The sequence below is a fragment of the Drosophila sulfurigaster genome, chromosome 3, assembly GCF_023558435.1.
Source record: "Drosophila sulfurigaster albostrigata strain 15112-1811.04 chromosome 3, ASM2355843v2, whole genome shotgun sequence".
Taxonomy (NCBI): domain Eukaryota; kingdom Metazoa; phylum Arthropoda; class Insecta; order Diptera; family Drosophilidae; genus Drosophila; species Drosophila sulfurigaster.
Window position 1 is genome coordinate 17,109,441 of NC_084883.1, and position 15,581 is coordinate 17,125,021.

The following is a 15,581-nucleotide window of genomic DNA, read 5'->3' on the forward strand; positions in this document are numbered from 1 at the left end:
ATTATGTATTTTTAAATGAAATTATTACACATAAACGAAACAAATTATGAAATATATATATACAATATATATAAAGCTTAGTAATTAAAATGTTTATTATAATTAACATAAATCAATTTTGCATATATATACATAGATTTGTAATTTTCGATGTAATATTATAAATATGCCTAGGCTCTAAGGTTTTGTGCAACTAAAAAAAAAAGATAATTGAAATTACTTTTTGGCAATTTATATATATATACAGTATATATGTATACATTAATATAAAGAATAAGAGTAACGTATTGTACATGAGAAACAGCAACAACGTTCAATGATTGTATGTAATTTATAAACAGAAAAAAAAAAACAACCGTAACGTAATTTGTAACAAATAAAATAAACGGAAATGCAAACTATTTTCTTAACAACAATAAACGTGAACAACAGAATCAAATTTAATTAATGTTTTGAGAGTCAGCAAATCAAATAAATTTTACACTTTCTATTAGTCTTTTCGTTCAATTCACTTTCGACCTGCGGCAATAATTTATGCAGTCAGCATTCAAATTTTCAACGGTCCAAAAGCTCACTGAGCTGTCGTCGCCTAGTTCCATTAGTTGCCGATAGCTGTCGCTGTGGTGCCGCTTGGAAAGCTGCGCCACAGTCGCTTCGATGTGTGCGTGCTTTTAGCTAAAAGCTTTTGAACGCGCTGCTTGCCATATGATTGCCGTCCTTGTTCTTCAAATGCGCGTTTAAAGGCCAAGAATATTTTTGACGCTGTCGCGCTGCTGCTGCTGCCGCCTGCCTTTTTACACGTCCTTGGCCCCGCGCCACACTCGATCTGTCTATCTCGCTGTCTGTGTGTGTGTATGCGAATGCGACTGTGTGTATGCGTGTGTGCTTTCCTCTTCTTCTTCTACCTACGCCAACAACTTTGCTACTCTTCTTACTGTGTTCCCGTTCGTGTTGGCCTACAGACCTAATTTTTGCGTGTGTTGTGTGTCTGTCCCGTGTGCCGTGTATAGTTTTTCCCGAAAAAAAGCAAAAACGGGAATACGGAATAAACAAATAGGCTGAAAGTAAAAGCATATAAAAATAAAAACCGAATTCCCAACAGCGTGGCGTGGAAAGTGAAATTAAAACAAAAAAACTTAAAAGCAAAGCGCGCCGTGCAACTTTAAGAATCCGCAATAGCAACAGCAACAACAACGACAACAGAAGCTACTAAATTATATTTGCAAGCGAAATGAAAATGTGTATTAATATGCGTAAGAGAGGCAGCTACAGCTACAGCGACAAACAGTGCTAATAATAATGGTAGTGCAATTTTTGTAAAATTATCACATACAAATGAAACAAACCTACAAATACATAAGTATGTGTGTGCAAATTTATGTGTAAATGTATGCGTATACAGCGTGCATTGTTGTTGTGTCATAGAATTGGAGCACAGCACCTAGAACAGCAACAACAAAAATTAGCAGAGCGCCCCCCTGCCAGCTATCCGCAGCAACAGAAACAACAACAACCAGTAAATATTTGTGCATATGTGTATGTATGCGTGAATATAAATGCGCGCTGTTCTCATGTGTTGTTCGTTCGCGTGTAGTGTGTGTGTGTATCGGTGTGTCGTTGCGTTGTGCATGTGTATGTAATAGGGAATTGCAATTTGTTGTTTTTGTAGGAAGAGCTTTTCGCTTGTTGCGCGTGCTCGTCTTCCTCTTCTCCGCCGTCATCGTCATCGCCGTCGTCTCGCTGTCGTCGTCGTCGTCGTTGTGCAAGAAGTTGTCGTCGTCGTCGTCTGGTTCGGCATAATTGCAATAAATTTGCTGTTTTTAATACATAAAAGGAAGCAGCAAACGCCGACGCCGCCGTCATGCAAAAACAAATTCCATGTGCGAAAGACAACATTAAAAGCGAATAGCGAATAGGCAAAAGCGCAAAACGAAAACGAAAAAAGAACGAAATAGCAAGAGAATTGGCGCAGCGCAAATAATAAGAACATACACTAGCGAGAACACAACAGCAACAGCAATAACAACAACATCGGCACCGACAACGACAAAAACAGTGTGTCTACGGGTATTAGTGTGTACGTGTGTATTGTGTGAGCACAAAATAAATGTGTGTGAGCGGCGCAAAAAAAATATGCTGAAAAAGCTTTCGACGTCGACGACGTCGTCGCAGCTGCTGCTGGCGCAGGCGGAAACTGCATCAGTGCTGATGATCGTTGCGGGAGCGGGACCGCAGGGCAGCAGGGCAACATGAATCACGCAAGTTCTTCTGCTGTGTGAAGTGTACAAACAAATAGAGAGAAGGCGAACGGGCCACAGCAGCAGCAGCAACAACAACAATAATAATAGCACTTTTGCTTTCGGTCCCAACTGGTTTTAAGAACGACAAAGAGCAAAAAGCAAAGTAAACGGAGCGCCCCAAAAGCAGCAACAGCAGCCGCAACAGCAACAACAACAACAACAACAACAATATCAACAACAACGACAGCAACAACTTCAGCAGCGTCTTCTTCTTTGTCGTGATCGCTGTTGGGGTAGCGGCGCATGCGCTAAACCGTCGCTGGCGACGTCACAGTCAACAGCAGCAACAGCAATAACAGCAGCAGCTGCTTCTCAATTCTTTCCTTCTTCTTGGGTATTTTTTTTGTGCATGAAAAGGTAAGTTCATGTTTCATCTCTCCCCTTGCCTGACACGCCCCTTGTGCCCCGTCAGAAGCTGTCCCAAGTCTTTTGTCTAGTTGGGGTGAGCTTTTTCGGCTGCCATTGCGAGCGAGAGAGTTGTGCGAGTGCGAGCGAGATGCCAAAGGAGAATGGCAAGCCAGAAGTTGAATGAAGTTAATTAAGTTCTGTGCACAAGCTACGAATTTCTGTTTGTGTGTGTGTGTGGAAACATCTAGAGGGCTTTCCAGTTGGTTTGGCAGCCATTGGAACTGGAAGATGAAGCTGCCGTCTCGCTTGCGCAGACACATAAAAGTTAATTATGCTGATGAAGTTATAGTAAAGTGGTGGCTGGAAGCAGCTGAGAGAAGGCTTCAGGAAAGACTAAAAGAGAAGGGTCTAATTGGATTAAATGGAAACTGGAATTAAATAGGGGCAATCAACCCTAGATCTTACAGATGCACTGATCAAATTTACAACTTTTAACTTTTGTTTGAATTTTTGGTAATTTGATTGATGTCTTAATAGTTTTAGAGAAAGTAGACTTATAAATTATTATTCAATAAAAGGGAAATTACAAACTGAGACTTAGCCGCAGATATATATTTATAAATATAGCTAACATAATTATATATTATTAAAATAAATCAAATCTACATGGGAAAGTGACTGGAAATTTTTGGGATTTTTATAGGGTGAAATAATATCAATTCCTTAAGACTAGTTGCAGAGAAATGAGAATGAAAACAATTAAAAAAATCAGATTCTAAATTTTTGAATATATATTATATTTAAAACTAATTAATTTCGTTAGTTTTCGTTGTGTCCAAATAAAATATAAATTTATGCAAAAAGAATTTTGATAGTTTTCCCATTGAAGATATCTAACCAAATTTTTACATCTTTCACAACTGAGGCAAATGTTCAGATGAGAAAATATATTCAAATACCTTTTCCCGATACAAAGCTAAATAAGTTGGCTCAGTTGTCTTAAATTCATTTTCCTGAAATAAAGCTAAATAAGTTGGGTTAGTTATCTCAAGTATTCCTTATTAATGATATACTAAAATAGAGCTTATTGCTTATGTGAAAAAAGTCAATTTACTTTTGTTTATTTTGTTTTTATCTTTTTTGTATAATTTTAATGAAAATTCTTTTGCTTAAAGTAGTTTTGTCACAAAGTATCGAAGCTCAGCTTTAAAAATCTAGGAAACCATATTGAAAGCTCACTGGGAACTCTGTATACAATACGTAGTTTGACCTTGACCTACATTCAGGCGCCTTCTCATTGACTTTCAAGCAAAAGCTTTGCATGGGCGAGCTTCCGGCTTGCCCTTTACATTGCTATCTCTCTTACGCTTACATGGAATTATATCTAATTTATTTGTGAATTGTTTGTTTGTGTTTGTTTTACAGTTTTAAAGTAAATATAAATAATACTATCGTTACCTGCAACAAGAGCAACAAGAATAATAACTAGAACATCACCAACAACCACAACCACATCACGCAACGTACAAAGCAACAATATGGATACCTTTAATGTACCTTTGCTGGCGGAGAACAGCAGCAGCAACATTGTGAGCTATGCAACCAGCAACAATGACACCAGCAACCATCACCAGCAACAGCAGACACAGCACCTGCAACATCATCACCAACAACAACAACAGCAGCAGCAGCAGCAACAGTTGTTGCCGCATCATCACAAGGATCAAATGCTTGCGGCTGGCAGCACACCAATGATACCGTTCATCAACTACACACAACTGCAGAAGGATGTGGTGCAACAGAATTCAAACTCGAATCCTCCGCCAGTCGATAGCTTTAGCACATTGCAGGCCATCGATGCCAGTCAATTGGATGGCGGCGTCTCGTTGAGTGGCCTCTGTGATCGGATCTTTGCCAGTCCTAATCCGCACAGCAACCACAGCAATCCCAACAGCAGCAACCACAATAATAACAACAATCACAGCAACAACAACAATACCAATAGCAATAATAACAATGTGGAGAAGACAGCAGCGCCATCTAGCGGTGCAGTTATAATTGAATCAGTCACAATGCCATCATTTGCCAATTTGTTGTTCAACAACAACCGCAACGGCAACAGCAACAGCAGCAACCACAACAACAACAACAACAACAACGGCAACAGCAACAATCAGACTGTGGAGTATCATCAACTGAAACCACTAGAAAATGGTGCAAGTTCTGCAGTCAGCACTTCTAGTTTTCTCAGCTCATCGACAGCACAGTTGCTGGACTTTGAGGTGGTTGGCAGCAAGGATGCAACTGCGGTTGCCACAGCCACAGTCACAGTTGGCAATGGCCTCGCCGATACAACAACAACAGCAGCAACACCATCTGCTGCTGCTGTTGCAATAACAACCACAACGAGCACTGCCAATCGACGATCGTTGCATAGTATTGAGGAGCTTGCTGCCAGCTCATGTGCCACATCACAACAACAACAACAACATCAGGCTGGCAATCTAAGCGGTTCCAATCTCAGTTCAGAGGATGAGTCCAATTCGGAGGATGAATTTGGTCTAGAGATTGATGATCAAGGGGGTAAGTTGAAATATATAATTTGTATATGCTTTGATTGATTGGTTCCATAGAAAATCGAAAGTGTGTTGGCAATATTCTGTTGCAATTGCAAGTTGTGAAGGAAAACCGTGAAGCTTGTATAACGAAAAAGTGACGCAAACATAAAAGAAATATCTCAAAATGTAATAACTGCATAATATTAATAAATCTCCGAATAAAAATTGAATAAAAACTGAATAATAATACAGGATATATGACTCTTAAGACACACATCAAAAATATAGAAAATAACTTAAAATAAAAATAAAAGCTTTTGCAAAACATTATTCGAAAAGCCAAAACACAAAAAAGTGGCTAAAAAATAAACGAAATATCTTTAAAGAAAAATTTCATAAATGCATAATATAATAATTAACCTAAAAACTGTCCGATAATCAATTATGTCGAAAAGATAATTTAATAAAAACTATTCTACTTTAACAAATACATATCCAAACAATAAAAAATAAATTAAAAATGAAAGTCAAACTTTTTTATTAAAACATTATTCGAAAACACAAAGTTATAAAACAAAAACAATAAAAGATAAGGTAGCAAAAGTATTAAATAATATAATAATGAAATAAAAAGCAACTAAGTCTTTTAGGATTCTCAAAATAAATAATTGCAAAAATGATATAAGATGTAGTAATGAATTCAACAAATATAAATAATGGTGATTCACAATCGATAACTCAAAATATTAAAATTTACATATTATGAACCAGTATTAAATAATAATGAAAAACGATGTATGAAATATATGAAGAGAAAGAGAAAAATGCAATCTAATTAACTATTCATATCTTCTTACTAGCAAATCTTGTCGAAAGTTTACGATAACAAAGAAAAAATAATAGAAATACTAGAATATTAGTTTTTAATGTGTATTTTTTTTATTCTCTTCTATTCAAAATGTCTGCGAAACTAATTAGAATAAATAAAAGCGAAATGCTGAACTACAAACATTCTTAAAACAAGTTCCGTTTGCTATGCTTTTGTTCGAATAGATTGCATAATAGAACCACAACAAAATTCACTTTCGCATCAAGTTTGAAAGTATGCATATCTCTACTTTGAAATGGCAACTCATCAGCTTTGATTTAAAGTTAAATCACATTTGGAATTAAGCTGAATTTTTTCGCAATTCAATTTAAATGGTTTCTTATACAGAGTTTTTAATTTTTGTTTTCTGTTTAGAATTGGAAATCTAGTCAATGTCATTACGTATTTAAGATGCAATTCATTTGCCTATCATTAATTAACAACAATTGAAATTTTTATTTCTTATTTCTATTTTTGTAAATTTGTTAATAATTCCCTGTGATTTATATGCTTTTCATAGTCGCTTCTTTTATTTGCATTCTACGTTTACGATTTTTAGCCATCATTCGTCAATTTCCACTTCAAATCGATGTGATGATGAGTTGCATTTGCATTTGCAGATGCAGATGCAGTTGCAACATGTTGCACACAGATTGTGTAGCCTTGGCACTTGGTTTTGGTTTTAGTGTTGGATTTCTTGATTGCCATCAACTGTTTGCCAAGTGCAATGTTAAATTTGATAGCCACGCCACAACACAGTCAACCACATCACACCATATTTGTGCCACATGGAGCGATCATAAAATCAGCTCGACACCCGACACACATGCTGCTGGCTGCTTGCTGTTTGCAACTTGCAGCAGCCGCAGCCATAAAAACGTCCATTGCAATGCAACTAACCCACTTTTATGGCGCAAGCTGCATGCAAATACTCGATGATCTACTTCACAGATCGCGACTCTAAGCTACCCTATAAACTGGTTTTGTCTATAAGAAAATCGCTTGCATTAAACCAGGGTATCTTGATTGGTAGCTTCCTTTTCCGATATTATATAGCAAGCAATATATTGATTTGATATTTATGTCTTTCATAATTGCTATTAATGCAATTTGACAGGACAGCAGCTAGTTATAATCACATTTTTAGCTAGTTTTCGTTAGTATCGGCATTAAATGTCTAAATATTTAGTGGGGCGATTGCATCGCACATAAATTTATATATACGCTAATTTTAAAGTTTTCATAGTTTTGTGTTTACATCGGACACTGTTATTAAAATGATTTCAATATCTCTGCTGTCATGTTAAAGAAATTGTTGACTTAAAGTGAAAATGTTTTCTATATCGTTTAATATTTTGAGAGAGTAACTATAACTATAGTATTTATGATTCCCGAAAATTTGCTTGTGATTCGTTAAAATTTGTAAAAGTTATTTAAGAACAACTTTTATATTGCACATTATATATTGCTTTGTCTGACAATCTGGTATATTTTGATCTCTGTGGTATATTTCTAATGTAGAACTTCAAGTATATACTGAATATGACCTTCGGTATATTTCAGTATTTGTGTGGTATATTATTTGGTATTTTTAAATAATAATACTGCACTGTTTTGCTTTTATTCAAAATGTGTAGGTATCTCACCGTCGAGCAGCTTTCTTGTTAGAGTAATTATTTGTATAATGGAAATTCTGTATTTAAAAAAAAACATATCTATATAAAATTGAATAATGCCCAAGAAATGATGTATTTTTGTACATTAATTGTCAATAAAAAATCAGTAGTAAAGTTGAAATATGCATTGCTGTGCTATATGCATATTATATGGATTCGCTACTTAAAGTAATGAATATCTATTTTTAAACAATAATAATACCCAAAAAGTAATACATTTCTATACATTTTTGTCAATAGTAATACGAAGTTCGCTTTGCTAGATAGTTATTTATAAACATCTAAAATCAATAAGTTACTAATGATAAGGTTGTTAAAGTACTACTTAAAGGAATGCATGTCTATATATAAAAAATAATTACACTCGAGAAATGATTTATGTATCTACATTTGTGTCAATGTAACGGAATGACATATTATTAAAGTTTGTTATAATTTCATTTTTTGAAAAGTGCAATTACTGTTGCATACCCATAACGAGTCGATTGCAGGGTATATGCAAATGCATTGTGTCAGCATTCCATCAATTGGCATCCGTTGTTTATCTGACAATGCGTAGAGCACGCAACGTTGCAGACGTTTGGCACGGAGACGCCTCTAAGTAAGCAAGAGACGCACTTGTGTGTGTGTGTGTGTGTTGTGTGTTGCTCATTGTTGTTGCTGCGTCACGCAGCTGCAACTAGTTGTAGTTGTAGTTGTTGCTTGTGGCTGACATTCAGCAATGTCAGGCGTCTCGTCGCCCACTTTGCCGACCTTCAACGCACTTTATGCAGTTGCGCACACACATACACAAATACTTACTCGTGTGTGTGTGTGTGTGCATTTGAATACCCGCAAGTGCAGGGGCGTCGCTGTGTGTAAAGCTGTAAAATGGAGCAAGGTCGCCGCGCATTAGAATTTGGGTCAAGCACACGTCTCGTTTCTTTTGCCTTTTTATACCCGCTACCCATAGGGTAGAAGGGTATTATAACTTTGTGCCGACAGGAAATGTATGTAACAGGTAGAAGGAGGCATCTCCGACCCTATAAAGTATATATATTCTTGATCAGCGTCAACAGCCGAGACGATATAGCCATGTCCGTCTGTCCGTCTGTGTGTCTGTCCGTCTGTCCGTATGAACACCTAGATCTCAGAGACTATAAGAGATAGAGCTATATTTTTTTTTCGACTGCATTTGTTATGTTTGCACGCAGATCAAGTTTGTTTCAAATTTTTGCCACGCCCACTTCCGCCCCCGCAAATCAAAAAAATCGAATAAAAAGCGTAATTTTAAAGCTAATGTTGTGAATTTTGATATATATAATAATAACTATAGTAGTTATGATTCCTGAAAATTTGGTTGCGATCAGATAAAAATTGTCGAAGTTATTAAAGAAATACTTTTGTATGGCCAAAAACGCCTTCTTACTAGGGATCTGAGTTGCTTTGCCTCACAATCTGGTATATTGAGCCGTCCATGGTATATTTTGAACGCGGTACTATATCGATATACCACATATACCATTTGGTATATTTTTAGTATATTTGCAGTATATTGGGTATATTTTGAGAATAATACCGCAAAATATATTGGCTTTAATCAAATTGGGTAGCGGGTATCTCACAGTCGAGTACGCTCGACTGTAGCTTTCTTACTTGTTTTTTTTTGGTTTTGTTTTCTAATATTGGAGATTGAGCACAAGGATGTCCACACTTAAACACACACACACACACACACGCAGCGAAATTGCATAGAAATTGAAGGTTACGTTTGTGTGCGTCGCATCGCATCGCGTGCGCTCTCGCATTTGCTTCGTCTCGCTCTGACTCGCATGCATTCTCTCTATGCGTCTCTGTCCCTCCCGCTCTCTCGCTGTCTGCCGCTCTCGCTCTCTTTATGTGTGCTGTCTGTCTGTGCTTTTTTTTCGTAGCTCGGCAGAGCTTTGGCTTGCGCTTATGTTCTGCCTCAGTTGATTTAACGCCGCGTCGCCGCCCACTGCAACGCCGGCTGACATTGACACAGATTATTGCAATGTTTGTGGCGTCGCTGCTGCTGCTGACTGCGGCAGCGACTGCGCTGCTCTGTCTATTGCATACCTCAAAGGATTTAAATGGGTCAAAGTCAGCCGCTTGTTGCTGTTGCTGCTGCTATTGCTGCTGCTTCTATCGCTGCTGCTGCAGTTTGGAAATAGCTAACGAGGTCGCCGACGACGCAAATTGGGGCATGACATTGCTGGGGCCAGTGCATATTTGTTGTTGCTTCTCCAATATATATGTATATATGTTGTAAAATGCATTACAAGGTTCTAATTTATGCCGAAGGTTGCGACTGCGACGCCGGCGTCAAGGACCATGTTGCATGTCCTTGCTGCTGCTGCTGCTGCTGCTGGTGGCGTGTGGCGTGTGGCGCGTGTGGCAAGGTCATACGAGCGTATGCAAATTGTGTCTGCCACGTTGTCTGCTTTAAATTTCGTAGCTGCGGCTTTGATTTGACTTTGAAACAGGATTGGCGCTCACCTTGAAGGACTTTTGTGCTTTAAGCGGCTTTAAAGTGCACTAAATGCAATTATAAGGATTGGAATTCTATTCTATTCTCTATGTAATTGATATTAAAATTAAGAAATTATTATTGTAAAGTATTAAAAATTGCATACAAACCAAACTATTTGCTAACGATATCTTTAATTATTGTGATTCATCTTTATAAAAATGATGTAATATTTTTAAATCTACAATAAATCGTATATTTAATTTACTACAATTGTATTTTATTTTATTTAAATTCACTTATTTAAAGAAATATTTTTCTGAATATAGTAACTATTTATGAATTATTCATAAAAAATTTAAGAATTTCATATATAAAAGGCACTTCAACAATTTTAATCTAATCTTTTATTGACTGACGATTAAGGAAGAACTACAAAAACCCCAATTCGATTAGATAATATATTATTAGATATACATATATTGAATTACTTAATCTATTAAATCAGTTATTAATTAGTATTAGCAAAAAAACAAATTGCAAATCTTGATTTAAGAATTCTTTGATCTTTAAAAAAATTTTAGAAACAAGATTTTTAGGTTGAAAAAATCTTAAGATAAGATTTCATTCTATTTTGATTTTTCTTTCTGTGATTCAAAAATCTTTTAAGGTCGAAAAGATCTCAAATTAAAGTATTTTGTTCTTGTTTCTTTAAATGCTGGAATTCCCTTTCATTAAAATCAAACCACATTTCTAGTGTTGGTCTTTGGTCTGAAATTCAAACTCTAACCGATTCGTAAATAAAGTTAAAGAAAATATTGATAACCAACATAAATGTGTAAAAATGATATATATATAAAAATAATAATATATAATATAATACCAACTCAATAACATCGAAATATTTCCCACATCGTACAGCAAACACTTGCACTTGGTTAGTTTTGAACGCTTGATTGACTTTTTGCATAATTTTCAAGATATTCAAATCAATTAGCAGCAGTTAAATAGTCCCCCAGAGCGATATCCTCCAGAATGGTCATTCACATTATCGCTTTTCACGCTTTGCATTATGGGTTAATGTCTTATGGGGTATTATTCAATTGGCAACCTCAAATGTAAACCGCAATTTGTAATTGAAATACAATTTGCTTGGCTTAGCTTGGCGTTAGTCAAGCGATCAGAAATCTTGTAAATGCTATCAAGGATGCAACATTGAAACTATAGAATATACACACTCAGTCCATATACATTTTGTGTGTGTGCTATTGTTTAAAGTGTGTATTAATATGCAGTTTAGATAAGCTGCAACCATTTTGCGCCCTCCAAAGTGGTTCGGTGCAAAACGCGTTCAAACGAAACAATTTAATGAAATTAACTCTAATAAAATGCAATTACAACTGGGTTTGAAAGGTGAATTTGCAATTTGTGGTATTTTAATTTGAGTTATTTATGAATGCAGTTAAGATTTATTAAATCCAAGTGCTTTTGTTTGGGAAAACAGTTTTCAAAAATTTGTTATTCAATTGAAATAATGTGTGATAATTGAAGATAGAGTCAAATTTGATATTCTTTGATATTGTATTGTTTTAATATTAACTTAATGCTTTAATTGATCAAGTTTTTAAATGTTGAACTATACTTATATGTATATAATATTTATATACTATGCAATATTATTTCAAGAAGCTTAATGTAATTGATTTTCTATTTAAGTAAATTTTACTTGAAAAAGTTGATTGTTATTTTCGTTTTAATTATGTTAGTTCTTCTTGAATAAGCCTTTAATAATTTGTCTTAGAATTTATCAAATTAGAGACAAGATAATAATGAAAATTAGTTTCTCCTATGTTTATAAATCGCTCTGAAGCTATTCCAGAGATTCTTTCATTCTTTAAAATATATTTAATACAACACAATTGACTTAAACTCAAGTTAAATCTGTGTATTTGTTCTTGATTTCAAGTTTGTCAATTTGAGTAAAATATATTTAAAATTTAAGACAAAATAAAGTTTTCCGCTATTTATTATTAATTTCTAATTAAATGACGTTCACATCTAGAATTTGCTTATCTATCAAAGGTATTGCATAGTTGTTTTTACACAGAAATATGGGTAATTGATTCTCTCGATATCTGAAGTGAAAAAACAAAACATTTTTTTTTATGTTGAGTAAAGAAGAATCTTAAAGATCTTGATTAGCACTTTAATTAGAGCAAAGAATAATTTTTGAATTATTTTTCTTCTGAATTATTTTTTTTGAATTTGTTCGCCAACCAAAAAATAAACGAATTTTTATAATTTATTGTAAAACAGAAAAGATTTCTAAATCAATGTTAGCTCTGAATCTATTGAGCTATAAGAAAAACCTTTACTTGCTTTTAAAATCGTTTCATTTCATGTTTTTTACATTAAATAGTGTGACAAATTTCGCCAGATATTTACTCAAAAAGAATTGAATTTTAATCAAGTCATTGCTGATTAAGAATTAGGCATATGTTTATTTCTTAGCAGATTTCATGATATTCGATTTTCGTTGTATTCATTAAATTTTATTAAATTTCTTAAATTCTATATAAATAAATCGGTCATCGCTCTGAAGGTATTGGAAACATTTTTTTTAGACAACTGTTTCAAATATAAAAAACACAAATATGTTTAAAAATTTGGCAAGTGTTTGCTAGCAGATTGCTTAAATTCAAGATTTCCATAACACAGACATCATTCAGTACATTCTCCTTGGTAATGCCAGATGGAAAAATCCAAAATCGAATGAATTTCTTTACTTTTCTTGGACTTTTCCTTTGCAAACTTTTGGAAATTGTTTGAAATATGATTAATGAGCACTCGTACTCTTTCTTTCGCTCTTTCTATTGCTGTTTCTATGTCTGTCTCCACTTGTTGTTGTTATTGTTGTTGTTGCTGTTATTCTCGCATTTGTTGCTGACCTTAACTCGCAAATTGAAAAACTGCCATTGAGAGTTTTGGCTGAGTGGCCGTCTCGAGAGGCTGAGGAGGAGGAGAAGAGCGAGGGGAAGGCGTCTCGCGTCTCTATGGAAAAGTGTGCTAATGGGTCGCCAGTTGACCCTGTGCCACATTCGCAACCAGCTTCGACGGTGACGTTGGCAGCGCTGCCAACTGCGCTGCTTGCACTAATTTTGCATAGCAATTGCAATTTCCCAATGTGTGGGAGCAGCGAGAGGCGGCAGAGGTGTGCGGGCAGAGGTTAAAGGGGTGCTGTGTTTTTTGCAGCCAAGTGAGCGAGAGATAAACAGACAGAGCGAGTGAGCGAGACAGCAAGAGTGAGAGGGAGAGAGAGAGAGTGCAAAATGGAGAATGCGAGCTTTAATTGCATTGATTTTCCTTATTTTGTTTTTCGTTTGCTTCTCGCTGCGCCTCATTTTGCAGCGTGCGCTCTCTTACTCTCTTTCTCTCTCTTCCTCTCTTGCACTTACTGCTTGTGTGTGTGTGTGTGGGGGCCTGCACCCTGACCTAGTTACATTCGCATGCATTATATTTCTTGCATATATTTTTTAATATTATTTTGCGCATTCCACACAAATGCAACAACAATAAGAAAATGCAAAAATTCTAAATAATTACAAATGCATTTTTGCATTTTCGATTATCAATTGTTCCCAGCACTCAATTATTTGTGCTATTTCAAATATGCACTTTTAATTCTACATATTTAAATTCTGTATTTAAATAAACTGCTCAGCAACAGATGTTATTAAAAATATGAAAATGCAGTTTAAATATTTGTTTATGTAATTTACATTTTATTATGTATTTATTCATTCTAATTAACTATTTATTTACTTAAATAGTTTATTTTATTTTCATTATTATTAAACTAACTATAAAAGAAAAATTTGAAATTACTTTGTTGTTTAGATTATTTCTTTCTTTATATTCTTTCTTACCAAATTCTATAAGTAATAAATACTCTAATTTTTAGAGTTTAATTAAAAATAATCTAAATAATAAATAATCTTACTTATAGAGTTTAATTAGAAAGAATCTAAACAAAGAAATAATTTCAAGTGTTTCTTTATTTTTAGAGCTACATAATAATGAAAAAAGGAAACACTTTTGCATATAATATTTGAAATAATTTAATTATTTTAGATACTTTAAACTCTATAAATAATCTATAAGCAATTTTGCAATTTGTATTTTCTCTTTATAATTGAACGCTTTTATTTACTTAAATAGTTTATTTTATTTTCATTTTATTTTTATTTATTTTTTTATTTTATGAAAATAAACGAAAAAATTAAAATTACTTCGTTGTTTAGATTATTTTTTTGTTTAGATGCTTTCTAACCAAATTATATAAGTAATAAATAATCTTATTTTTAGAGTTTAATTAAAAATAATCTAAATAATAAATAATCCTATTTATTTGTATTTGCTCTTTATAATTGAACGTTTTTATTTACCTAAATAGCTTATTTTATTTTCATTACTACGTAACAAGAAAAAAAGAAGAATTTAAAATTATTTTTGCTTAGATACTTTCTAATTAAACTCTATAAATAATAAATAATCTCTAAACAATTTGCCATTTTAGATTCCCTCCCATTTACAATCCTAATTACTCACTTAATTTAATTAAACAATTTTACTCTGTTGTAGCTTTTAAATAAGTTGTTATAGCTTCAGTTGTTGTTGCTGATTTTGCTGTTACATTTCTAATTGCTCAATTTGCTGTACGTTGAGCGTAACCCGCTTTTTTTTTGCCAGCCACTTTGTCCAGTTTTACTCTAATTGAACAGACGCCTTCCGGGAGACAGCAACTTTCCGCATTCTATAAGAACAATATACATGCATATTGTATATCCATTATATACAAACTTATTTATGTGTGTGTGTGAAAAGATATTTCTTATGTGTATCTTTATGGTGGTCTCTAACTGCGTTGTAATAGAACATTTTTGCAGCTCGCACGATGCTGTTATAGCTGCTGTTGCTGTCTTATCTTTAGCTTATCGTGGCGTATACGTAATGCACAATTTGCGAAATGTTTATTACGTATACGTCATGTGTTTTATGAGTCCGGTAGGTGCACTGATAACTTGCCAAGCAGTTAACAAGCCAAAAAACTAGCTTGTTAGCTGACTAAAAAACTAAGAAACTGTCAAATAAATAGTTCGATAAATTGTGCAAAGGAATTCCATGCTAAAAATGTGAATAAATTGATAAATTACATTTCAAATGGATTTAGAACTGGTTATAATGAAAGGAAAATAACAATGTGTTACTATTTGAATTTTATTTATGTTTATATATTTCTGAATTTATATAATGAATTACTTTAATTCCATATTGCTCTTTAATTCTATATTTATTCATCTTTTT

At 34.2% G+C, this 15,581-nt stretch overlaps 1 protein-coding gene across 1 annotated transcript in view; it reads left to right on the top strand.

The window, feature by feature from the left end:
- The first annotated feature begins 941 nt into the window (after nucleotides 1–941).
- LOC133841390 (nuclear hormone receptor FTZ-F1) overlaps nucleotides 942–15,581 on the top strand; it is a 56,596-nt gene continuing 41,956 nt past the window's right edge. The window contains exons 1-2 of the mRNA XM_062273820.1: nucleotides 942–2,657; nucleotides 4,074–5,231. Of these exons, the coding sequence (XP_062129804.1) occupies nucleotides 4,187–5,231 (1,045 nt within the window). The 5' untranslated portion in view covers nucleotides 942–2,657; nucleotides 4,074–4,186. The remainder of the gene's footprint in view (nucleotides 2,658–4,073; nucleotides 5,232–15,581) is intronic.